Genomic DNA, 27464 nt, shown 5'->3' on the forward strand with positions numbered 1-27464 from the left:
AAGGTCACATACTGTACTTTAGTAAAGACAGTTGCCTTAGGCTCTCCCATGATGGATGCGTCCACTAATTATTAGTGGAACCTTCATTAGATCAGTGTCTTCATCAGCGAAAGGATAAAGAAATACTGTCTCTAATACTGAGAACACCGAAATTGAACCGAAAACAGTATGTATTAGAGACAGACACATTTCCCTGGAAATATAAACTATTTCATCAGGTGTGTAGTCAGACTTCCATCAACATTCTCTCACGTGAAGGAAGAGGTGGAAACCAAGAAATTCAGTAGATTATTTCTTATTTCTATCCTGAAGGATCCTCACTGACAGGATTTATCTCACCATTTTCTGTAGATGAAGCCTCAAAAACGCCTCTGAAGTAAAGGAGCTATATTGTCTGTCAAAGACCAGACTCGCTGCACAGTATGAACTGATTAAGGAGCTTTGTCCAGCCATTTGGCAAATCATAAGTACATAGTGTACAAGAAATAGAAATAGTCTGTCCTTGTTTTGAAAGGTGCACCGGTCCCGGAGGTACTGCAATACCGAGTCAATGCGTGGAGTGGACGGAGCAATCTCTTCTTCCATTTTCCTGTTCTAAACATATATTTAATACATGGCCCCCACATAGGGAACGTATCAGATATTAAACTGATAAGAACAGATACTACACTTGATCCTAGCCAAAAGGTCAAGTAGTGATCTTTTTACCAAGACTAGCGGCTAAGTAGTAAACAGAGTACCAGACCCATTACATTGACATAGTGTAAGGAAAAATATACTCAAAGAATACCGGTATTTGTGGACCGGTCCTGGAACCCCCATCCCTGCAAGTGCAGGGAATATATATATATATACATATATAACTTCACACAGTTAGGGGCATACACTGAACTGGAGGGAGGCAGGTTCAGGGGAAATTTAAGGAAAATATTTCCTCACAGAAGGGGTAGTGAACAAGTGGAACAGCCTCCCATGAGAGGCGGCAGAGGCCAAGACTGTAGAGCAATTTAAACCTGCTTGGTATATTCATATACTTCTATGTAAACAAGCTCATGGCTTCAGTGCTGTGAGGCAGCAATGCTAACCACTACTCCATCTGTATTATTCTGGATTGATATGTGTCTGGCCCACAGAGGCATAAACTGATCCCTGGAACCTCCCGGCTGCTCTGCAACTGGTGTCCTGGAGCATGGGGTACCTGTGTCCGTGCTACCTTTAGGAAGTCTGGAGCCACATTGTGCAATTTAATGTATATGGGAATCAAACCTGTGTTTAGTCTATCTTACTAATACACAGCATTAGCCCACAAAGCTATTGGAGCTCCTGTGTAGTAAACTACTGAACTTGTCGTTCCTTTAGGAGATTTGCTGTTTACAACCATGGAATATACAATGCCACAATCATAGCACACAATAATGTCTCATAACTCTGTGCTGTGGTCCAGCTCTACAGACTGAGCTATAACGCTCCTTTTATAACATGATGTAAACAACTGTTGTCAATTTAGAATAGCACAACACTAGTTAAGAAAAAATCCCCGCCTGTGTAATAAACAGGGTGAGGTAAAAATAACTCTATTACAGTGAGATTACCGAAATATATGTACTAAAGGATCACTAAAGAGCACTAAAGAATCCCTTAGAATAAACGAGCTCCAGAGCATATGAAAGGGCTGTGTTATACTTGCTGTTTTTGCTGCTCTCCGCCTGTACTAACAGGGTGAGACGCTGTGTTATGTGCAGCGCAGTATCCCCCGCTGACCTGACGGATGGTCTCTTGCAGAGATAGAAGATGGCGCCTATAGCTGAGTCCTGCCCCCACAGAGTGAGGACGGCGGCGGTAAGACGCTGTTGGGCGGGAGAACGGGGCGCGAACACAACATCCTCCTGCGTCCCGCCGTGGTACAGCCTCCCCACCCCCGCAACTGAGCTCCGTAAAATGACTACCGCTGCTGTCTGAAAAGACGCGGCTTCCATGAAATGAGCGGCGGAAGCGGGACTGAACCGCTCCGTCCGCTCTGAGCAAGGAGGGGGGTCCGCATACACCAGCGCTGCACAATAATAAATACAATTATTATAAATACCATATATGCAATAACAGCCCAACGCTGCCCAGGCAGGTTGTGGCTGTCTTACCAGTACAGTGCCTCCTAGGAAATCCATCCTGCATCAAGTAAGCCCCAGTGACTAAGAGTATGGTGGCTTCTTAGAGGCTCTGGGGAGTGGGAGACACATAACTAACTAACCCCACTCCTAGTATACGTGTCTCCTGTAAACAGGGACTAAGCACACATAAGTAAAATCAAAATAAACAACAGAAACCTAACTAAAATCTACACTGAAGGAATCTGTGCCTGTACTCCTCAGGCACAAAACTAAAACTGAGGTAATCTGCTGAGCAGGAAGGAGATGGGAGGGGTTAGAGGGGGGAGGAGTTAGTTTTTTATAGGTTCTGTGCCAAACTCCCAATCCCGCACACTCTAACCCATTAGTAAGTGCGCAGCGTCCCCCAGATGGATGAAAGAGAAAAGGCCAAATACAGCTGGACTGAACTGGCTACCAGCTGGAGAAATGCTGCTGGACTGGACTGGCTACCAGCTGAGGACTGGCTACCAGCTGAAGAGACACTGGTGAACCGGACTGCCTACCAGCTGAGGAATACAACTGAGCCAGATTGGCTACAATCTGAAGAGATGACACTGGACCTGGTAACTGCACAGAAGACAAAATGCAGGTTCACTTGTTACACCTACAATGTAAGTAGTTGCACAGAATGCTGCAGCTGGACTTCCTTTAAACCCCTTGCTGAGCTGTGATTGGCTGCAAGATAAGTAGCAGGCTGGACTGAGACTTAGGTTGGTGAAGTAAAGATCAGCTAGAAAAGATGAAATGCAGCAACGTCAGAAAATATCATAAACTGCATACAGGAGCTTCAATTAACCTCAGGCAGACGACAACTGGTCTGAGAACACTGCTGCAATCTGGAATCTGTGCACCTGTGTAATCAGCCTGGGAAAGTGCTGCAGTTTGGAACTCGTATGCACAGCAAACACTGGAGTCCCCGAGAACCCTGCAGAGGATCATCATAGCTTGCCAGACGCTGGAGACCTCCTGTCAAAGGACTTGACGGCCCCCCCCGCCGCACCTGAAGTAACACTGGTGAGTGTTTAGGACGCCAATGCTGGTCGCTTGTCCTGACAACTACACAGTACTGAGACTGACATGTCCATCCAGTACACTCTAAACAGCTGAAGTGAAGATGGCGCCAATCACCGGGGACCTTTATAGAATCCAAAACCTGTGAGAATCCGACAGCGGGATGGTGACATTTTGTTTCATTTTGGGATCCGAGTAAGGGTGTGTACACACGGTGAGATCCTTGCTATGCCCGATTTTCACTTGCGATTTCCCTTGAACTGCCTGGAGCCCAGCACCACCGATTTTGACTAACTTTTCTTGAGATATGGACTATGTGTGCTTACGATTTTGGCTTATGTGAGATTTTGGCTTATGTGAGATGTCATTGACATGTGAGATGAACTAGATAGTACACCGATCTAGCAAGGATTGACTTGCCTGCACAGTCTATCTTTTCTTGCGATACTGACCTGGCGGGACCGCGCATCGGGATCGAATCGGGATCGCAAGGTGACTTTCACCTTACGATCTGCACTAACTTTTCTTGCGATTTTGACTATATAGTCAAAATTGAAAGAAAATATATCACCGTGTGTACACACCCTAAGGCGGGAAGTCCCGAGCCAGACTCGAATTGCAAAGTTCGGGTGGGCCCGGTACTCGAAGAACTAGACCCACTCATCTCTAGAAGTGTACAGATAGGTACACCCTATACAATAACTAATCATGTCTCATTGATTGAACCCCAGCTTAACTACTTGCCAATGCCAATTATTTATTTATTAACAGTTTCTTATATAGCGCAGCAAATTCTGTTGCGCTTTACAATTTGAAAGTGATAGCATAAAACAAAGCAATTAGTATTTTTACAAGTCATTATCCTACTGGTTCACATGCCTTTCCCAACCTATAATGTTAAAAAGATGTACTTAGTATGGGCATGAAAAGTACTGTCACTTGTGTGGTAATTTAAAAAGATTATGTTTGTATATACTTGTGACTTAGATTATGAAGACCAAATAAATCACATATTATAGTCTATAATATGCAGAAATCCAGGTAATGCCAAAGGGTTCACAGACTTTTATATATATATATATATATATATATATATATATATATATTCAGAACAGCAACAGCTGAACTGAATCACATGTGCTGATTTCACAGTTGCAATGAGATTACAAGGAGTCATGATGGGGTTAAACATATGCGCTTGCTGCTCTTCAAAGGCACTGGAAGTCAGCATAGAGAAGTACTGTTAGGAATGTAGACATTACACTTCTAATTAAGAGCTACTGGGGCCCCAATATGCTCCTGTATAAAGGTCTGTGAGATATACTTCCACTGTCATGGCTGAGCTCTTATGTATCTGTTTCTATTGCACCCCTTATTTCATGCTTTTTAGTATTATAATGCATTGTTTACAGCTATTCATGTCTAAATACCGTTAAAGAATAACTTCTCCCCACCAAATCCCATATATATGTCTCGGGCATCATGTTATTTATAATAAATGTGTGTGTTAATTATTTACATTTCAGGGGAAGATGGCTTGCCAGGACAAATGAAGAAAGTGTATATAAGGTTTTTTCCCCTTAATGAAGTTCTGAAATAAAACACATTCCCTGCTTTGGGTAGTGTACTACAGTACATGCCTCTTTTACACATGACAGCTAAGTAGAAAGTAGCCAATAAAATTGTGAAAACTTGAAATGTATACTTTTATTTTATTAATGTTGATTACCCATTATGAGTCTTGGGGAAAAAAAAGTACTGTAATGAAGAGTTTCCTAGTGGTATCCTATTAGACCAATGCTCTTTTGGACAGTAAAAATGGGCATTTATCGCGTTGTTTGACCGATGGACATTATGGCGGTATCCAATTAGAGGCTATTTTTATTGGCCGAAATTGGACCCGCGATTGGGTAATTCCCCAATTTCATGTGTTTTTGCGGCTACGGCGGCCCTTTATCGTGGATTATGCTTCGGGTGCCTCATAATTCCTGATAAGTGCCAGCATCACGGCTAATAGGATAGCCCCCAGTGATCCTATAACAGCAGTAAAGTACCTCTGCTAATAAGATACACCCGTAATATGGGCTGAAAGGATGTCAGTTACTGATACCGTAACCTTGCTGTAATATCGCTGCTGGAGCAGATTGGACAGTTTCGTTTTGCATAAACAGTTTCAGAACTATGCAACAACAGTTTTTCTTTTTCTCAGCAGCCTAATGCTTATTGACTAATATAATTAGTTATGCAGAAATCTACAATGCAGCAATATTGAAGGGTAGAAATATGTTATGTGCTGGCCAATGACTATTACTTTATACTTCTTGCTTTGTTTGCGATTTACAAACCACAGAAATATGCAACAAGTTACATACATTACAGCAGTGGTTCCCAAACTTTTTGGAATCACAGCGCCCTAGAGTATTAGATGTTTTTTTCATGGCGCCCCGAAGCTAAATAATTCTTATTGTGAAATTCAGAAAAACATATTAAATACAGTAAATTGTGTTTATATGTCATCCTTAGGATCAGCTATGTGGTGAGGGGCAGGATTGACTATAAATAATTTGATTTGTCTTGGACCACCAACCCAGGGCACCCCTGCAAGTTCCCTGAGGCACTCCAGCATGCCACGACACCCAGTTTGGCAACCACTGCACAACAGTATTTGTATAGATTATTTTAATATCAACTTTACAATTACTGTATGGAGTGCTTCCATTGCCAGCACAGTGTGGTAACTACATACATTATGTGTAAATGTGAATATACAGTGAAGCCATAGTCTCTGCATAATAGCTTATGCACATGATGAATAATACAGGTCCTTATCATGTTGTATATCTGCACATAGAAGTATATACTAAAGTTGACGCGTGTGTGAAACAGCCATTGGCTGCCTATTCATTATCACTAATGGTCCCATTACACATGGGCAGAGCCGGCCATAGGCATAGGCAAACTAGGCAATTGCCTAGGGTATTTGATATGCCTAGGGGCATCAGCAGCTTCTGCTGATTAAAATGATATGCGGCATGCCTATATTCTGTTTGTAGCATTTCTTAGGCAGATACAGCCACAGTCTCACACAATATATAGGCATGCTGCATATCATTTTAATCAGCAGAATCTGCTTGTGCATCCTAGCCACATAGCAATGCAAATAAGATGCATTTACATAAAAAAGGTGCCCGACGTTAGCAATGAGGCAAGATGTATGAGGACACATCTGTATCCAAGCAGAGGCAGAGGTCACAGTGTTAGTGGCAGTGTGAGTGCTGTGTGCATATGAGTGGGTTGGTTGTGCAGTAGTGTTTGGAATATGTGTAAGTAGCATTATGTGTGTCATGTAAAAATGCATTAATAATGTGCAGCAAATGTGTAGGGGGCACTATGTGTGTCATTATGTGTATAAGGGCATTAATAATGTGCGGCATATATGTAAGGGACATTATGTGTAAAAGGGCATTAATAAAGGTTGTCATAATGTGTAAGGTGCATTATGTTTATAAGGACATTAATACTGTGTAAGGGGCATCATTGTGTGGAATTAAGTGTATAAATGCATTACTAATGTGTGGCATTATGTGTATAAGGTACTCTACTATGTCATTGCGTATAGAAAGGGCACTACTGTGTCGTCTAATATGAATAAAGAGCAATAGGGTGTGGTGTAATGTGAATAAGGAGCAATTCAGTGTGATGTAATGTGAATAAGGGGCTCTACTGTGATGAGTAATGTTTATAAGGTAAAGTGATACTACTGTGGGATGTAATATGAATTATGGACACTATCTCATGATCAAATGTGAATAAAGTTGCATTGCTGTGTGGCGTAATTGGAATTGGGGTTACAATTGTGTAGCCATGCCCCTTGCCAGCAAAAACACCCCCCTTTTTGCTCTGTGCCAAATGTGCGAACTGTTCCTATTTCAAATATAGGGTGTACAAACACCAAAATAAGGACTGCTATGGATGAGGGGTGATGGTGCTGGGAAAGAGGTGCAAGGTCAGAGGCGGAACCAATGGTGGTGAAAGGGGGCACCAGCCAAAATCTTGCCTAGGGCATCATATTGGTTAGGGCCGGCTCTGCACATGGGAAATTCTAGTTTTTGGAACAGGCCCACTCATTATTAGGCGCCGAACAGGGCCACCCAGTGCTATCTATCTATCTATCTATCTATAACTTTATTAATAGCTCCACCCTTAGACCCGTAGTCCCTGAACCTATTTTTCCAGAAAATAGTACTAGGGCCACTTAATATTCCACAATCTCCAAAAACTGAAAGCTTTTTGGTGCAGCTGTCCCCGCAATGGAGCAATGCTGACTTGCTCAGGTAATGATGATAAAGGACCCTAAGGGGCCTAATTATCAATTAATATTTATGGGATATCTCCCCAAAACACCTGCAAATATGTATCACCCAAATGCACACTTATAAAAATGCGTATTTATAAAGAGTACAGTGTGTGTGGTGCACACGGGTCCCTGAGTACAGGGGGGCCCACACCGCACATGTTGCATCCATTGCTTGGATACTTACTCCTCTGGAGTCCCGTGCCAACGGCAGCAGCGCTGTTGCAATCACCTTCAAAATGGTGCAGCGGGGATTTTCAGGGCATTTTGTGCATGTACAATAGAGAAATCACTGGGAAAATGTCCACTGTGCTATTTTCCCTCTAGCGCTCAGACTCTACAGCGCTGCCGACAGAGAGGAGGGGGCTTGCACATGGGCCTCCTCCTTTCTTAAAGCTCCCCTGCAAATGCATCTAGATATCTGCTGCAGTCCCTAGTTTTCACGTGTAAAAATAGCCCCATAGGTTTCACGTGTAAAAATAGCCCCATAGGTTTCTATGGGGGCTGCTTTTTTGCCTTATTACCCAAGCTTGACCTCAGTAGCTAAGCTAACCTCATATCCAGATGGCATTAGCACGTGTAGCCTATGGGCTAGAGTTACCCAGAGATGGATCCTCCCTAGCACTCTCCACTCGTACATGTGCGATTAGTGTGCAGTAGTGTACCGAGTTCCCGATGAAGAAGTGGCAATAAGAAGGTCTAGGACCCAGTGATTAATAAATATTCCCCTGTGATTTTCCACCCATGCACCTATATATGATCTATCCAGCACATTCATACACACTTACTCTCTGACAAGCCAAAATTAGGGGTGTACAAACAGTGTAATCAGAGTGTAAGGTAGCATCTGCATTTGTCATGCACGGTGCCTGAAATGGCTCATTGTATTCTGGAGATCCAGCCAATGCTCAGCTTCCTGGCCGCTACCACCCTATTCTGTGTTGTTATGGTGGTCCTGTACGTCAGTGGTGGAAGGGGCGGTCCAGGGCACATCTCTGCTCTACTTTGAGGCTTCTGCAAGCTACTGTAGTAATGCATACAGTACCAGTGGGGAGGCAGAAAAAAAAATCAAGAAGAGTATTGTCCAAAAATGTAACATGAAATTAATGGTCCTTCTCCTACACTTACAGTACAAAAATAAAATGAAACTACGCTTTTATTAAATAAATCTATTCAGTTTTTTTTCCTTCTAATATGCTAGGTTTGGGGGGTATTCAGTTAGTTCTGGCAATTTTGGAGCTATCGAATTCACCCCCCTGCGTATTCAATTGCGGGCCATTTTCATTTTTTTTCTTATGAAAAGGCAAAAAATGCCTCAAAATCTGCAAAAATGGCCCGCGTTTTCATTGGCGCAGGTGATCCACATGTTTTTCACTTCTGCAAAAATGTATCACCTAGGTAAAAAAATGGCCCTAATTAAATAACCCCCAAAAAAGGCTTAAATAAATGATAAGTGTAAAGGAACATAGGGACTTTATTATATGTGTTATTTTTGTGAATTTTTTATTTGTTTTCATTTGTGAGTAGGTTATCTCTCCTCCAAAGTGTAACTGGAAGGTGAAAACCAGAACTCGCTAAAAGGATGTGATATCTGCTCCTTTTTTTGCAATATGAAAGTGTTTTTATCAGCTGTGTGCGGTTCCACCAATAACATGTATGGATGTAAAAATGCACTCTGTCTGTCATTCATTCTAATATCAATAATCTTTGCCCAAACAATGTATGAATACAATAATTTGTGAAAAGTACATCATGACATCAGTTTTTACCTAAGCATCTTGATGCCTGAGCTGGCAACTAAAATATAGCATTGATTGCATTGCTTACTCAGATTAATATAAAAACCTACGTAAGTGTAGTGCATGATACAAAATACAGATTTACTGTCTCCATAGAAAACTGTTACTTTCATAACATTTAGCCTATAAAGAACCCCCTATATTGTGCTGCTGCCAGTGACCTGCTACATGAGACTGCTACCTCAGTAGTGGGACACCCCTGCAAGCCCTAAACACAAATTACCATTATACTGGGCACAAAACTAAGCCTTGCTTTTGGTAAATCAGCCTGTCCATATGTACAATGTGAACCAGGCACTCCATAACAGTAGCTGCTGTAAAGTTTTCCCCCACTGACAATTTGTGAGGTAAAAATAACCTTCCTAAGCAGAGTTAAGGTTGGGAGTTTGCCTTTTGTGTCGGTCTGAGCTCAGGGGCCAATGGTACTGTATGTATCTGACACATGGGAATTTCTCACATATCTGCCCTCTGCAATGACCTTCAGCTACACAATAAAAAGAGGCTACAGTGTATCTCACTTGCAGCCTCTCGGTCCTGTAGCCAAGGTTGGTAGCAATGTGCTTGTCTGTGTGAAATGTACTAACTCACTTCATAACCAGCCTTCACTGTGTCACATTGAGAAATCTGTAATACTACACTTGTCTAACAAGCGACTAGGCTGTTCTGTGTTACATTGTATGTCAGTGTGGGGGCTAAGTCATACGCCAAGAAAGCACCCGTGTTATTTATCAATTAGCTTGCCTATGAATAAAACTAGTTTGGGTTTTCTGTTGTATTTTCTGATAGGAATTAAACTAGATTGGAGTTCTTCTATTTTATCTTTTATTGTGTATGTATAAGCCTTTTACTTGTTAGCTGTTATACAATAGCAACTCTGCATTTTGACATTATATACATTTTAAAATGTTTGTTCCAGTTTTAAGTTTTAACTTTTTGGATGTCTTGTTGCATTCTATAAAATATTATTTGCATTTACTTACTATTTAGTGTTTTGTTCCATAATTGTATATATATATATATATATATATATATATATATATATATATATATTCCCACTCCTTATACAAAGTGTATGGTTGCTTAATACTGTCTTTATTATCTTTAATTATTCTTGGAAGCCATAGCCATGATAATGACAATATGCTATTGCTACTTATGTGCCATATGCCTAAATCATGTCTATTGTACTTGTGTCCCTTATATAGTATACAGTTTTTCTGCATGTAGCTAATACCATATCACTGTTGTACTCCTAGTGAATTACACTATGTGAAGATTACTTTGCTATGTTTAGCCTTTTTCATTTTTCACTAAGTTTTATGCTTTGTTGATTTTCATCTCAAAACATTATTATAATTACTATGGTAATGCTGATGGTTACATACCAAAAATTACTAAATTGTTCTGTCAGTATGAGTGATGGTAATGCGTATGGCAATTTATGTGATGATCATCTGAGAAGACAGCTACAGTATGTTATTTATATAAAGTAAACCGACTTTTTACTTAAATTTAAGAAAATTGTTCTGATTTCAGGTATATTATAGACGTTGCATTCCTTAAGTTGTTATGTGTCTTAAACTACAATCTTATGCAATATCATTAAATAAACATTTTAATGATGTGTGTTTGTTACATAAACTCTAGTATTTAATATATTCCATAATATGGAGAAATAGGGGAAGATTTATTAAAGCATGGAGGGCGTTAAGTACCAACCAATCAGCTCCTGTAATTATTCAAACACAGCCTTTAAATTGACAGGAGCTGGTTGGTTTGTACTTTGTCTCTCTCCAAACTTTGATAAACATCTCCCTAAGGGACAGATGTACTAAGTCTTGGAAAGTGGTAAATTGGCGAGAGATTAAAGTATAAGGCCAATCAGCTTCTAACTGTCATTGTAGAGGCCGTGTTTTAAAAAAATGAAAGGAGCTGATTGGCTGGTACTTTATTTCACTTCATTGTATCCCTCTACAAGGCTTAGTACATCTGCCCCTTAGTATTGTTTTATAATCAACAATTTTCATTATGCATCAAGATTAACTCTGGCTATTACTGTCACTTCACAGTGAAAATGAATACATAAAATGTACCTCTAAAATGCACCAAAAAATGTTTATTTTTCCAATATGTACATTAAGGACATACATTTTTTACGGGAGCTGATCTTTCAATGGGTCCATTTATTATGCATGTGTCTGTAGCAAACGTAATGTGAAGATTTCAACATGTTTCTTTTCTTTTCTTTTTACTATTCTTTTTGTATGACTCCTAATCACGAAGAGAATAATTGCTTCCTTTTTTTTATTTTTTATTTGTTATCGAAGACGGTCACTGCAATACCCATAAAGATTTATTTATTTAATATCGGTTAAATTAAATTCTGATTTTTGTAGCAAATAAGACTTATGTTTGGTTGACTTGTTAGTTAATGCATATAATATTTGTAACAAACGTAGGATACAAGTATTGAAATACATTCACTGGCTTTGGCTACAAACATAACTACACATGAACTCTGAATTGTCTGTGTTTTTGTACCATATGTCTTTCAAACATGTATAGAAAACAATGCTACAAGAGGATGTGATATATCTCTGTGTTATGTGATAAAGTAAGACTTGTTTTCATGTACTTGTAATTCCTACATATAAATGTCATATACTAAATATACAATATACTAAATATAATCTCAGGGGCCATTTTGCATGAAGCACAAATTCACTGCTGCACTTAAGCTTTAGAAAGCCACATTGGTAGAACACAGATCCTTCCAAATGTCTAAACTCACAACTAAAGCTGTTTGTCAAGTAAACAAGGTTTACTTTCCTCACAATATTTGACAATTTGAATTAAAAAAAATATAAAATTTACCACAATTTGACCAAACTAGACAGTAATTTGATATTTCTGTTTTCAAAGCTACCTGTTCCCAATAGAACATTTGTTATACATTTTTGCTATTTATACAGCAGTTTACAAGATGGCTGATGTTTACAGTATTAATTGATTATTCTTTTTGGCGAACAGCTGCAGTGATACTATTAAGTATAAAGTACACGTTATTTACAAGTATTTTTTACTCAATATGTAAATACGGAATGAAGATGTATTTAAACACTCCAGTCAAAGAAGATTGACTGCAACTGTTTGGGATACATTGTACAGTATTGTATATAATTAGGATGGGGGTTCGTCAGCACCTGTTATGTGAAAAGCACAGCTCACATTGTATGTCTCTTGCACAAAGAGGACGAGGTCAGGGCTCACGTTGTAGTGGACATAAACAATGAGTTTAACCTTAGGCCATTGCTTAGTTTGCCTGCCTAGAGTAGGATTATGTTACACAGTCAGGAACATGTCAAGAAGCTGAGGTCATGGACGTGTCTTAAGTTCTTTAGGGCTCATACACACAGACTGTGAAAAACAACGCCTGTAACAAAGGGAAGTTAAAGCCTTATACTTTGTCCTCACTTTTAAAAGGGCATGCAAAGTGCGTTCTATCAACTTTCCTGTAGCATAGTGTACTGTGTTCCTAACATACATTCCTATTATACTGTACTGAGCGATAATGCTTGTAAATGCAGAAGGCAATTAAGGACTATTTATTTTTAGGCTTATCTGCGTTAAGATGTATATACCAGGGTTTTATGAACATGCTCCACAGTGTCACAGACAAAAGTTGTTACCATTATATACATTTTGATAAGGCACCGTTCACTGCCTCAAACTGTTACAAAAGAAAAACCTCAAGTCTGACAAAAGTCAACATTATTATTATTATCCTTTATTTATATGGCGCCACAAGGGATCCACAGCACCCATTACACAGTACATAATCAAATGAGCAAACAAGAAAACAGCACTTACAGTTCAAGACAATATAGGACAGGTATAGAAAACCCGGGGTTAGGTGCCATCAAGGGGAGTAAGGAGTATACGATTGTGTAAGTAAGAAAAGGAAAGGCACACAAGGAAAGAAGTCCCTGCTCTTGCGAGCTTACAATCTAAAAGGTGAGGTGCTAACAGACCGAGGTGACACAGAAGGGGTAGACAGTGAGCATAGACAAGAGGGTTAGGAGGAGAGTTGGCTGGGTTTGGTGAAGAAGTGGGTCTTGAGAGCCCCTTTGAAGTTTTGTAGAGTGGTGGGGAGTCGGATGGGAAGCGGTAGAGCATTCCAGAGATAGGGAGCAGCACGTGAAAAAATCTTGTAGTTAGGAGTGGGAGGAGGTAGTCAGTTGGCAGGAGAGACGGCGTGCATTAGCAGAGCGAAGAGGATGGGTGGGAATGTAAAGAGAGATAAGGTCAGAGATGTAAGAGGGAGAAGAGTGGGTGAGGGCTTTGTAGGTGAGTGTGAGAAGCTTGAACTGGATTCTGAATGGGAATGGTAGCCAGTGAAGGTCCTGCAAGAGAGGGAATGTGGATGTAATACGTTTGGTGAGGAAGATGAGACGGACAGCAGCATTGAGGATAGATTGGAGTGGAGAGGTATTTTTGAGGGAGGCCAGATAGGAGGAGATTGCAGAAGTCCAATCTGGAGATGACCAGTGAGTGGATGAGGGTCTTAGTAGGGTCCTGGGTGAGAAAGGGTCTGATCCTAGAGATGTTTTTGAGATGGAAATGGCAGGTTTGTGAGTGGTACTGAATATGTGGTTGGAAGGAAAGGGAGGAGTCAAGGATTACTCCAAGACATCACACTTGGGGGCTAGAGGAGATAGTTGTGCCATCAATGGATAATGAAATTGTGGGAGGTGAGGTTATGCGGGAGGGAGGGAAGATGATTAGCTCAGTCTTAGACATGTTAAGTTTAAGAAAGTGCTGGGACATCCAGGAGGAGATAGCAGCGAGACGGTTGGAGATACGAGTGAGGAGAGCAGGGGAGAGGTCAGGGGAGGAAAGGTAGATTTGAGTATCGTCAGCGTAGAGATGATATTTTAAGTCAAAAGAGCTAATGAGCTCACCTAATGAGGATATGTAGAGAGAGAAAAGGAGAGGCCCAAGAACAGAACCATGGGGGACACCTACTGGTAGAGGAAGTCGGGGGGAGGTGGAGTCATAGAGGAGACGGTCAGAAAGGTAGGAGGACAGTTAGGAGAGAGCAGAATCATGCAAACCAAGTAAGAGAGGAAGCGGAGAAGGCGGGTGGGAATAGAGTCAAATGGGGATGTGCAGGGGGGTGAGGACCGGATGAGGACCATGACTTCCTCTCCAGATACAGGGAATAAAGATGTCAGAGTTGGTAGGAGGGAAGGAGAGGGGGGGGGGATGGAGGAGGGGGTTGCTCAGGTTCTGGTGGGATGTTATGTCCTGACGAATGGAGTCAATTTTGGATGTGAAGTAGGTGGCAAAGTCAAGAGCAGAAAGTGAAAAGGGAAGTTGAGGCGGGGGTGGGCAGAGGAGCGAGTTGACAGTGGCAAAGAGGCGCCGGGGGTTTGAGGATTGGGAGGAGATTAGGTTTTTGAATAAAGATTGTTTAGAGAGGGTAAGGGCAGCAAAGTAGGATGACAGCATAAATTTGTAGTGGAGGAAATCGGCCTTAGAGCGTGATTTCCTCCACTGTCGCTCAGCGGTACGTGAGCATTTTTGCAGATATCTGGTGCATTTGATGTGCCAGGGTTGAGGTGTCGATCTGCGAGGGTAAATAGTGGTTGATGGGGTGACAGAGTCAAGAGCAGAGGTAAAGTTTTAGGATATTAGTTGTAAAGTTGGACTTTTTCCATCCAGAATGTTTTTGTCTCTTATATATGAGGTGAGGGATATTTGATTTCTGTTCTGATTAATTAATGATAACATGGAGTGGAGTTTTAGTGAAATTTGTTCTAGTTGAATCTTGCAGTACAAAAAGGTTTTGCACATGTAGGATGATAACATAGAGTGGAGTTTTAGTGAAATTTGTTCTAGTTGAATCTTGCAGTACAAAAAGGTTTTGCACATGTAGGATATTTCGGTGCTTACAGTGTTCTTCCACCGTAGCTTTACCATTCCGTTTTGTGTCATAAAATTCACATTTGACATACTGTATAGTCCAGAGTTTTACAAACTCTGCAATTGCAGTCCAGGTTTTAAGGATATCCATGCTTGAGTCCAGATGGTTAAATCAAACTGACCGAGGTACTCATTTAGTCACCTATGCTCAAGCATGGATAGCCTTAAACCCTGTAAGTAGGGTTTGGGAGACTCTGCTTAGTCTAAAAATAGTGCAAGAAAAATGAGGATCAATTTATTGTTCTCTGTAGTGGGTTCTAAATTCCAAACAGAGAAAAAATAATGACTGTAATTCTGTGCTAAACAAGGTCAAATGCAGAAAGAAGCAAATATTATGTGGAGCAGACCTAGAAATCATACTCATCTCAGAGAGGTAACTAGTAGTTCTGCTTTCCCATTGGGTAACTTTTGAAACTTTTCCTTGGAGTCCTCTAACAGTGCAAGAATCTCCTAAACAGGACAATGTTTAAAAATCACTGATTTCTAGAATTTCACAAATTTGACTTAGAATTTTGGAATTCACAGCATTCATCTTTTCGGATTTTCTTTCCAGGAGTGAGGAAGATAGCAGGCCTTCCTGTTTCTGTTGCCTTTCTGGTCTCCATTCACCATCCATTATGTCGTCCCTCCTGGATATGTCAGAGTTTGGGGAGGCCGCTGACTATTTGCGGAAGAGTGACAGTGAGCTCATGAGGTTACAAACCATACCATTTGATGGTAAGTGTCCACAACAGATGAACACAAGTCTCTTAAGGAGGCTGCCTTGATGATGTCACATGCCTAAGTCACAACTTTTTTTTTTTTTTTAACTGTACTAGTTTTTTTAACTGTACTATACCAGGCCATTAAAGTGCATGTGTTACCAATGTCTCCCAAGTACCTGTGCATCAGTAACTACCTACTTGTGGAATTCTATATGGTATAAAGGTCTAAGAAGAACATGTCTATGACATGACTATTTAAGCAGCATTAAATTAAATAATGTTACTTTACTGAACTTTATTATTTATTCTGTGGTGAGCTTCAGTTTATTCAGCCACAATTAGAGAAGGGTGGGTATGATGGTGAAGAGAAGGGTAGTAATAGTGAGCATGACTGTACAGTAGGCTGCACAATTATTTATTCAGGGCACATTCAGTAGTAACCTTAAATCCCAGACCCCAGTAACTTCTGTTACCTACTGTACAGTAAAGTTGTGAGTAACGGGTCTGACTGCAGGGTGATCCACAGATATCTGCAAGATGTGGAATGCAACTGCAGACGGTGAATGCCCCATACCACGCGAACGCACATGGATGATTGAAAGTGCAGATGGACTGATCTGCCCATTGATTGAATCAGTGCGATCACCGTTTTCCCCGTACATAGGGCATAATTCAGGTTGGATTGCTATTGAGACAGAAATTGCAATCGTCTCAAGACTGCCACTACTGAAAATTGCATGTACAGAGCCACCCTGAATGGTAAAAGACGCCCACCAATGCAATCAACAGTTGTGGATGACCCAGGGCTACTCAGAATAAGGAGAATGCAGTTGCACCAGCTACATGTTTTCAATCGCAAGCGATTGCAACTGACATCAGATGCATGCCCAGAAAACGGACATGATCCGTCTGAATTTTTCCAACCACTCCCCAGAAATGCTGTGTTAACACCCACGAACGGTCACTTCCTATCAATTTAAATTGTGATCACATTGTGATCACATTTCGACCTTCATGCACGTGCAATCCGTTCAGAGCGCACGCGCAGTCTGCTGATAATCGCCCAATTTGCAATTTTTTAATCTTGCAACTGAAGCTGAATAAGGCCCTTAATGCAGGTTCAGGCAGAGGAGACTACAGGAACCTCCCTGGACTCAACGCAGTCCAGCACACAGCAGCATGTGCTGAGCAGGGTAGAGAGGCTGCTGCCACTGATTAGAAGGGGGGGGGGCATCGGAACCAAGGGGGAGGGGGGCCTCCAACAAGCCCCGGTAATTTTAGAATTGTTTCTGCACAATAGGTTTATCATGGGGCCTCTTTGAGTCCCGATGCATTTAAGATGTTTTCCATAATGGAATATGGAGGTATATTTTACTGGCATTACTGTAAAAAAGAACATACGTAATCCGGCATACCACAACAATAATCTCTTTAAGAATTCCACTAGCAACCTTTAAAAGCTACTTCTGGGTGTTATGCTGCGTACACACTATGCAATATAGTTCACGATCTGAACTATATTGTTCAGTCCTAAATGATATTGCATAATGTGTAGCGTGATCCGACATACGATGCACGCTCCCGCTGGTCTCATGTGACGTTGTACGTTGGACTGCCTGCAGTCTTTATGAGGTTATATTGTGAGGTTTTGAACTCCAGTGATGACTTTGTTTCTAGACATCGTTTGACATCGTTTGTAGTGTGTACACACAATCCGATCCAATATGATATCTTATGCAATATCATACGATATCATATCATATGGGATTGCATAAAGTGTACATAGCATAACACCAGCATACAATATACTGTACCATTTCATTGAAGATTGTCCCTACAGCAAGTAATATGTGTGATATTATAAATGTATTTGTTTTGTTATGTTAAAGGAAAGAAAAAGGGTTGGATTCCAGATGAAAAGGAGGCCTACATTGAGGTTGAAATAAAGGATTCCTCTGGTGGCAAAGTCACTGTGGAAACAAAAGACAAAAGGGTGAATACATATTTTATTTAACAAGCCCTAACCCTATTCTTTATGCTTCCTTCCTATATGGCTACCACATCTTCTCTCTGCATAAGTTGAATAGTCAGGAGGCACGCAGACATGTATCCATTGCGTATGACAAGAACAAACCTAATATGACTGCCTGAAGAACCATGGTCAATAGCTGCTTGTGTTTCTACCAATTCCAGTCGCTAGACATCATTTTACATTCCTAACCTCAGTACGACTAAATAACAGTCTGAATACTCACATCTGTTCCTGTGACCCATTCTTTGTATGACTTTTGATGGCCTTTTACTCCTTCCTATGTACCTTCTGACATGTACATAATAGTTATCTCAAGTTGACCTCAACTTCATTAAAGAATATTACTAGTAACATATACTGTATGCCTGGAAAAATGGTAAAAAGCATGAGAAATAATGATCATACAGTCTACTGAATAGGTCAGGCATGTCCAAACTGCGGCCCTCCAGCTGTTGTTAAACTACATATCCCAGCATGCCTTGACACAGTTTTGCTGTCAAAGAATGCTAAAGCAGTGTCAGGGCATGCTGGGATGTGTAGTTTCTCATCAGCTGGAGGGCATGCCTGGAATAGGTGTTGTGCTGTATTAACATTTTTCGAACACACTGATAGGATGAATGGGTTCTTACAAGCTTGTTTCTATTGGTGGGTTTATCAGGAACTAATGTCTGAACTGTGCATCAATGGGGCCTAGGTGTGAACAAGCACTTACAGCACAGTAACATAGAATGGTTCATGAAATCTGGGTTTCATTTTTATTTTGAGATTTCAATCTGCACATTTAAATGATTTTTAAAGATTTGTTTCAATTTGGGGCAACTACCTTCTTTAGCAGGTGTTCCCTCTCTCTAGCAATTCAGTGGGTGCTCCACCCAGAGATCCCTCCCCCCCCCCCCCTTCCCCCCCCAAGCAGCTTGGGAAAGGAACATTCAAGAGGTGGGAACTTTGTAGTGAATGGAGTACCTGACTGGAGTTGACCCCCATGCATTTGCTGAAGATGCACACAATGCCTAATACAATGCATAAAGCAGTTAGATAGCTGCCATCTTCCAAACTAATATGCAACTGCAAGGAACCTATACCATGGTGGGGTTGCTACACAGCAGGGGGGATGGCACAACTACTAATTATGATGAGCTGTCCCAAAGTAGACAACACTGTATAGGTCTAATCAGTTTTAGCCTGTTTGTTTCCTGTAAGCTACATAATAATATTTAAAACACATTTTGCTTATGGTTAAACAAATTCTGATTTTTTTTCTAATTTAGAACATTGCCTGCCTGTTGTGCAGAGGCTTGCAGCAACTGAAAATTGTATATAAATTCAAGCAGTATGGATATTTGCTGTGCTAACATATCTGGACAGAACAATAAAAACTGATTACCAGGTTTTAGCACATCAATATGCTTGTAAGCTTTGCCTTTGAAGTTGCAACATAGCTTCAAATGTCATTGGAATACAGTTTGCCATAGTACAGTATGCTATGTCTAATATTTCATGTTTCCTGCAAGACTCTCACTGTGAAGGAAGATGATGTTCAGCAGATGAACCCCCCAAAATTTGACATGATTGAAGACATGGCAATGTTAACCCACCTGAATGAGGCATCAGTCCTTTCCAACCTGAGACGACGCTATGCCAATTGGATGATCTACGTAAGAGATTGTAAATTTTCTTTTTCTAATAGGAAATTCTTCTAAGTCTAGGTTCTCATATAGAATGGAAGTTAAATCAATATTACATTTATTAGTAAAGTATAATGAGTATTTTAAAACCTTTTTAATACATATTGAGTGTCTTAATATAAATCTATTCAGATTAGGGGGTCATTTGAATAAATGTATACATATTACAGGGTGATTTTGTTTAAACAAACAAACTTTAAAGTGTACTTGGAAAAAACTTGGAAATCAAGGAAGCAGCATTTTGTGGTATGACTCAATATTTCTAGGAATGTGGCCTATCAATTTAGAGGTACAAAGTGACTATACCTCAGCAAGATACCTACTCTGTGGTCACCAGACTGGCATTTGCAGGGTACAATGTATTTATTTATGTATTTATTTATTGTCAAAGAATACATACATCTGCAGGTACTCGGGGCAATTCCCAGTTCTCCTGATGCCTGGGTAGGGGAATCGTCAAAATCCAACATGTTGGACAATCTCAATTTGCTGATTCCGACCCAAAAATTATAAAAATTGTTGAGTCTAGGAATATTATCATGTAGTATTTTGCTGATCCTCCGAGAAATCATTAAATCATTGGAGTCCCCCAAATAGTGAATCAGATCAGCATCAGGGAATCGCAAATACTGTAGATGTATGGAATACATTACAGTGTTCTACATCTCATCAAATGAATAATAAATAAAATGATTGGAACTCATCTGTGTGCACTTTATAGTTTATGAGCACAGTTGTTGCACATTGTAAATCCTGAGGTCCTTCCCTTTTCAGACCTACTCGGGGCTATTCTGCGTGACCGTGAACCCATACAAATGGCTTTCTGTGTATACTTCCACTGTTGTAGCTGCTTACAGAGGCAAAAGGCGCTCGGAGGCTCCACCACATATCTACTCCATCGCTGATAACGCATACAACGACATGGTGCGCAGTAAGTGTCTAGGGTGTATGTCAGAATGACCTGAGAAGTCATTTTCAAGTGAGGATTCCAACATTTGTTAGTATGCCTGGATACAGTTATGAATGCTGCCTAGTAATTCACTATGAACCAGTGACACTTTAGTATAACGGATGCATTATAATCAAGATACAGACAGGTGCAATCTAAAGGTGTGTACACACGGTGAGATCCTTGCTATGCCCGATTTTCACTTGCAATTTCCCTTGAACTCTCTGGAGCCCAGATAGCACAGATTTTGACTCATTTTTCTTGAGATATGGACTATGTGTGCTTACGATTTTGGCTTATGTGAGATGTCATTGACATGTGAGATGAACTAGATAGTACACCGATCTAGCAAGGATTGACTTGCCTGCACAGTCTATCTTTTCTTGCGATGCCGACCTGGCGGGACCGCGCATCGGGATCGAATTGGGATCGCAAGGTGACTTCACCTTACGATCTGCACTAACTTTTCTTGTGATTTTGACTATATAGTCAAAATCGAAAGAAAATATCTCACCGTGTGTATACACCCATAGTTTTTCTTATTTACAAATACAATTTATAAAAAGGAAGACCAAAGCCTACAGTGTCTCATACAGTTTTGGAAGCAATTAGCACACAATATTGTTATGAAGAAGTTATTAGCCTCCATTTGGGCAATCAGTTAATACAGTCTGAAAATGCACAATTAAAGTAATTTGAAATGAAATGAAATCTATCTTTATTGCAAGAAGATTACCAATTCCAGAGGTTTCCATTACCAACAGTCACTGCTTGTGAATTGTACCTGCCTGTCAAAGCAGCTTGTTACACTAAAATACATGTTTCAAATTTATAAAGCTCAAGTCATGTAATAATATTTGACATAACACCATAAATTAGCTAGTCAAATTGTTCAAGTAATCAGGCAATAACTGTTCCATATGCATTTAAATAGCTGAACGTTGTTCTAATTATTTTATTTATTTATTTCAGATCGTGAAAATCAATCAATGCTTATCACGTAAGTATTTTATATAAACAATATAGATATGGATGTAGTAAATATTGTGGACAGAAAGTGTCCTGCATGTATTTGTAAATCCCTGTAACTAGTCTCATTAAGAGCTCCCATTGGAGGTTCTTGTACATAACAAAATGCACAAAATCTTGTTTAGAAATAAACTTAAAAGTGACCTCTATCCAACGGAAAAAAAAGAAAATTTTAGGTGAATGTGATGGGATAAAATAATTTTTAGCATTATATATATATATATATATATATCTATATATATATCTATATCTATCTATCTATCTATCTATCTATCTATCTATATATATATATATATATATATATATAGGTATAGATATATATAGATATATATATATATATATAATATTTATTTATTTAATGTTTGAGGACTGGAGTTCTCCTTTTAATGCACTGACATAATGGCATTCTGGAGAAAGAGTAGAGGACAGTGGCATTGCTAAGTATATTCATAGAATGGCCTTTGGTTAGTTTAATTCATCTTTCTTTATCATGTATTGTTTGTCTGTCTTGAGTCATCCATCAAGCTAAATATTCCTTATTTCAGACAATAGGCTCAGTGTGATAGTCACATATATATTTGCAAGTTAACAATAGCTAAATTAAGAAGTACACCACCAGGCTCCATTCGCTTGTCAGAGCTGCACTATTACCTAATTAGGTAACCCAGAGAACTGGTATTAAAATGCCTGGCTGTTCTCCTGCGGCAATCTCACTATCATTGTCTATACCCTTTGTTATCTTGGACTATAATATCAGCTGAGCTATTCTTAGCAAATGAGTCACTTAAGAACAATTGGATACTGAAGATACAGAGCATTATGGTTTATCTGCATTGTCAGCCTCTGTAACTCTACACTCGCATAATTTTTATCACTGACACCATTACACACACACACACACACACACACACACACACACACACACACACACACACACACACACAATAGATATAAAGGAATGCGAGATGAAGCTCTGATTTTTCTGTTAGTACTTTTAGATATATTTATAGACTTATATTCAGTTATTAAAGCAGTGATTAAAACTGGCCATAGTCCAATAGAGATGATTTTCTTGATTCTCATCTGGTTCTGTCTAGGTTATCGTTCTTTAAACTAATGTTTAGAGAATGATATCCAAGTAGCACTAGTGTCTCAATAGTCTGTTTTAAAAGAGAAATGGGGCAGGGCTTACAGAGAGAATCAATAGCATTTGCGTATTAGGTAGTTTCATTATTTCCACCTTGCAAATTGCGGAATTAAATTATTTTCTAATAGGCCAAATCACAAGATGGATTCAGCAGATATGAGAAGCAGTCCACTGTTGTTTTAGCACAGGGGTTCTCAAACTCGGTCCTCAGGACCCCACACAGTGCATGTTTTACAGGTAACCCAGCAAGTGCACAGGTGTATTAATTACTCACTGACACATTTTAAAAGGTCCACAGGTGGAGCTAATTATTTCACTTGTGATTCTGTGAGGAGACCTGCAAATCATGCACTGTGTGTGCCCCTGAGGACCTAGTTTGAGAACCCCTGTTTTAGCAGATCATATCTCCAACAGTGGTCTGAAACAGGTGGGAATCCCATAGGTACTGTACTGTGGAACAGAGTTATAGTGCGACACCAGTAACACATTTATAAATGGTCACCAGATATTTACAGGTCAAGTCATTTTTAGGATTAATAGAGGTCATATTGGTTATTTCGACTTAGAAGAAGCTAGCCCGAGGTTGATGTCCATCTTGCATTAAATGAACAAAGTGAGCTATTGGGTGATGAAACATGAAATTTAATGACTCTAAAAGACCAAACAACAGATCAGCTTGCAAAAAAAGGACTACAGAGACATGATTTTGATATCGTACTTGTTTAATATTTCTGTTTATAAATTTGTGGAGTTTTGGGTGGGTAAAAAAGCATGTTCAGGGATTACAATGATCAGCCTGCCCAGTGTGCTGAGACATAGGTTTGCATCAATGCTGAGACAAGGCTTGTATCAATGTCAGTGTAATTAATCAGGATCCAAACTGGGCTTCAGCAACATCTGCTTTATAAAGGGGGGTAGTGATGGGAGAGATGTGTGCTGAGCGATCTTAACACAGACCGCTCAGACCACATCTCTCCCCCCGCTCAGCACAGCGCGATGTGCTGAGCAAGGGGGGGGGGATGACGTGGGGCCGCTCACTTCGCATTAGCATACAGGCTCAATTTAGCACCGGCGATATCGATGCGCGGGGCCCTGCATCGCTATCGCTGGGGGACATACACACGGCAGATCCCTGCTTAAAATCTAAGCAATCTAGTGAGATTGCTTAGATTTTAAACACGGATCTCTCTATGTGTACCCACCTTTACTTATCAACAAAACTTACTTCACACTGATTATAGTGCACTTAACCATTAGGCCAGTATCCTATTAGCAGCAGTAGTTTATCGCTGCTAATAGGTTCGCCGGTAGCTATCCAGTTAGCCCCGCAAACCGATACTTACTAGAGATTATGCACCCAAAGCATAATCTGCAATAAGCAGCCATCAGAGCCGCAATAACACATGAGATCGGGATCTTATACCGGTTCCCATGTGTTATCACACAATCACGGGTCCTTTTTCGATTGAGATACTGCGATAATGACCATCGGTCATTTTTATCAGCCAAAAAAGGATTGCACCTAATAGGATACCCATGCAAGTGGGGACAAATAAATCACAGTAACTGCTCCATAAATAACCCTTACTGTAACCACACAAACTACCAGACATCCCAATATGTTTTCTATCTCTCCTGCTTCTGTTCTAAATGTAATTGTCTATAAAGAAAATAAGACAAAAAAGTGCCTAACAAGCATTCCAAGTATATTTAGATCTAAAATTAATTAGTGCAACATTTTATTGTGTTTAGCCAGCATGTTAAAGAATTATTATTTTTTTCTTTTGACTGAATTTGTTTTGTTTGTTAGATAATTATGTTTCTGTTCTTCTGCATTATGATTTATTTTTCTTCCTAAATGTACTTAATCACCAATTCATCTTTAGCGCCCAAATACTTTACAAGCCAAGGATTCCTCTTACTGGACAAATTGTCTAAATAAGCCACATTTATGTTGAAGATCAAGCCCAGTGTAATGTTCACTATAGCTGTTCACTTTAACTTTGTTTAACTTCTCTTCCTTTGTTTATCACTTCCCATCTTTCTGTTACTCCAAGTGGAGAATCCGGTGCAGGCAAAACTGTTAACACAAAACGTGTAATTCAGTACTTTGCCATTGTGGCAGCTCTTGGGGAAGGGTTCGGGAAGAAGAGCGTAAGAATAAACTTATGGCAGCCTTTCCCTTGCCGTGATTCTTCTTTTTTCCCTCTTTTGTTGTATTTTGCTTTTATACATCCTTTCTTTTAATCGCTTTTTTACCTTTTTTACCATTTTCCTTTTCCCTGTAACAATAATATTGGTAAGGGAATCAATAAACCTAGGGATTCATTTTCTTTTCCATTAGTCTAGGGGATTTAAGTCAACGCCAATACACATTCAGGAAAAGAGATTCTTAGTTGAGCCAATATTATCTGAAACTTCTCTAAGCTGTTACAAGATGTTGCTGATAGAGGGCAGGAATGTGAGAACCGGCAATGGGTTGGGTATCCCCGGAACAAGCCTTATTATAAAAAATATGATTGGCAGGGCTGACATCGGTAACTACTGTAGATAGTTTATATACACCCAGAAATGTATAGAACCAAATTGTATGCCATTACGTAACAGTTCAAACTGTAGGAATTGTAATGTGTTAGGACTAGCTTACTATATTTGCCTATTGCTGATAGTCACTTGAGGTCTATAGATTCTCCAGCAATAGTTCTTCAATGGTCATATACCCTAACAAATAATAAATAAGGACCAAATAATATTAAGTCTAAAGACTATTATTCTTATCCTTCGATTCCCTTTGAATTCCGAGTTAAAATACTAGTCTTCTCTTTTCTTATTGCCACTAAAACTATTATTAAAATACTATTTAAGTAATTGCTTTTCTTCTATCCAACCTCCAGTTTTGCTTATCTGCTTTGATTTTGCAAATCCTAATTCATTCCATTTTTAATGCCCATCTGCTTATTTTCTTGAATCATCTGGGATTAACTGTTTTCATTGATGTTTTGTCTAATTTTTGTTTTTCAACACTTTTACTATTTCTTTCGGAGAATGAATCATGGCTTCGCTTTATACATTACGTATTTTTGTTCCTGCTTTACCTCCTTTATGTTTTTGTGTATTTTTTCTTTTTTGCCTCTTTACAATCTTTAATGGCGCATCAATCCTTGAGTTTTATCTCCTTTCATTTGTGGCAGCTTTAAAAAAATGGCTTGATTTTAGCTTTGTGAAGTTGTGGCTCTTCAGTACCTGCATAAATTACCCATTTATGTGGGTTGATTTTATTTTTAATAATTAATATGTATATGTCACATGAAAGCTCATTATATTTGTCCTTTTTTGCTCTTAGTATTCCCCTGCCACTAAAACCGGGGTAAGTATACGTATGCAGAAATACAAAAACTTCTTGCAAGGCTAGTTTTTAGGCATTGCAGTAATCCATTTTACACACACATCTTCATAATTACTTGTAATTTAAGTAAGGACTTTTTGTTTAATATACAGTGTACTCTACAAATGCCCTTACACAAATGACTATCCCAACACTCATGACTTTCAGCATTCCAAAGGGCTTGTTTATGCTTTTTGCTAAGGTCTTGTGTAAAATATCACTATGGTAAATATGATTGTTGATGTCTCTATTGACTTAGAGTTTTGGACAATGTTTTGCTGATTTGTTATAATGTTTTTTATTTGTTTTTTTCTTTTAATGTTCTGAGGTTAGAAATGTATTAGATATACTGTAGATAAATTTGATGGATAGATAGGTATGTAAATATGTATCTCATGCACCACCATGTTATGTTTTTCCAGGGCACCCTTGAAGACCAAATCATTGAAGCTAATCCAGCAATGGAATCTTTTGGCAACGCCAAGACACTGAGAAATGATAATTCCTCCCGCTTTGTAAGTGTCAGACTTTATTTGACATAGTTGAGACAAAAGGCATATGTAAAGTACAAGAGGCACAATGTTCTATGGCATTATAACTGCAATGATGGCATAATATGGCAGTTATAAAATAGCTGTATTATGTTATTACGTAGGGATGGTGCTCGAGGATGGGAAAGAAAATGGTAGGAACTAAAGGTATAAAGCTAATTGGTGTCATAATTTAACTTGCAGACAATTAGTAAGTTGGGGTGGAGGGAGCCCTAGGAGGATGCAGGTGTAATGTGATTGGGGAGCTTTGTGTTACAGCCAGGGTGTTTTTATTAATTGTGTGTTTGTGATTTGAGAGGAAAGAAGACAATTGTGGAATTCTTTAAAGAACAAAAATGATCATATTTTGCCAAATGTATGTTATGTATCTCTCTTTTTATGCAGGTGGGATTTCATTTTACTTCTCATGCATGCAGTGAGCATACAGTAGATAGAAAGGGGTGGTTCAGCCTACATCACCTTTCTGGCAGTTAAGGTTTTGGTGGCAGCTAGGATACTAAAGGCCCATACACACTTGACGATAAAATGAGCGACGTCGTTCATTTCAGCCCTCATCAACGACGTCGCTCATTATATCGTCAAGTGTGTATGCATCCGACGACCACCGATGCGCGGCCCCGTGGGACGTTAACGACCCTCGCTTATCTGTAGAGCATGTATGCTCAATTTCCACTATGGTCGTTACCGAC

General features: G+C 39.6%; 1 protein-coding gene and 1 non-coding gene across 2 annotated transcripts in view; one reads left to right on the forward strand and one right to left on the reverse strand.

The window, feature by feature from the left end:
* Positions 1-509: 509 nt before the first annotated feature.
* Positions 510-700, reverse strand: LOC134899671 (U2 spliceosomal RNA). Its single transcript, XR_010173320.1, has one exon. It is a non-coding gene; the product is annotated as a U2 spliceosomal RNA (small nuclear RNA).
* A 9059-nt stretch (positions 701-9759) lies between these two features.
* MYH7B (myosin heavy chain 7B) overlaps positions 9760-27464 on the forward strand; it is a 50681-nt gene continuing 32976 nt past the window's right edge. The window contains exons 1-9 of the mRNA XM_063960142.1: positions 9760-9853; positions 15847-16010; positions 17887-17990; positions 19541-19684; positions 20489-20645; positions 21636-21663; positions 24897-24993; positions 26183-26206; positions 26647-26739. Coding sequence (XP_063816212.1) covers positions 15911-16010; positions 17887-17990; positions 19541-19684; positions 20489-20645; positions 21636-21663; positions 24897-24993; positions 26183-26206; positions 26647-26739 — 747 coding nt within the window. The 5' untranslated portion in view covers positions 9760-9853; positions 15847-15910. The remainder of the gene's footprint in view (positions 9854-15846; positions 16011-17886; positions 17991-19540; positions 19685-20488; positions 20646-21635; positions 21664-24896; positions 24994-26182; positions 26207-26646; positions 26740-27464) is intronic.

The sequence above is a fragment of the Pseudophryne corroboree genome, chromosome 3 (assembly GCF_028390025.1).
Source record: "Pseudophryne corroboree isolate aPseCor3 chromosome 3, aPseCor3.hap2, whole genome shotgun sequence".
NCBI lineage: Eukaryota > Metazoa > Chordata > Amphibia > Anura > Myobatrachidae > Pseudophryne > Pseudophryne corroboree.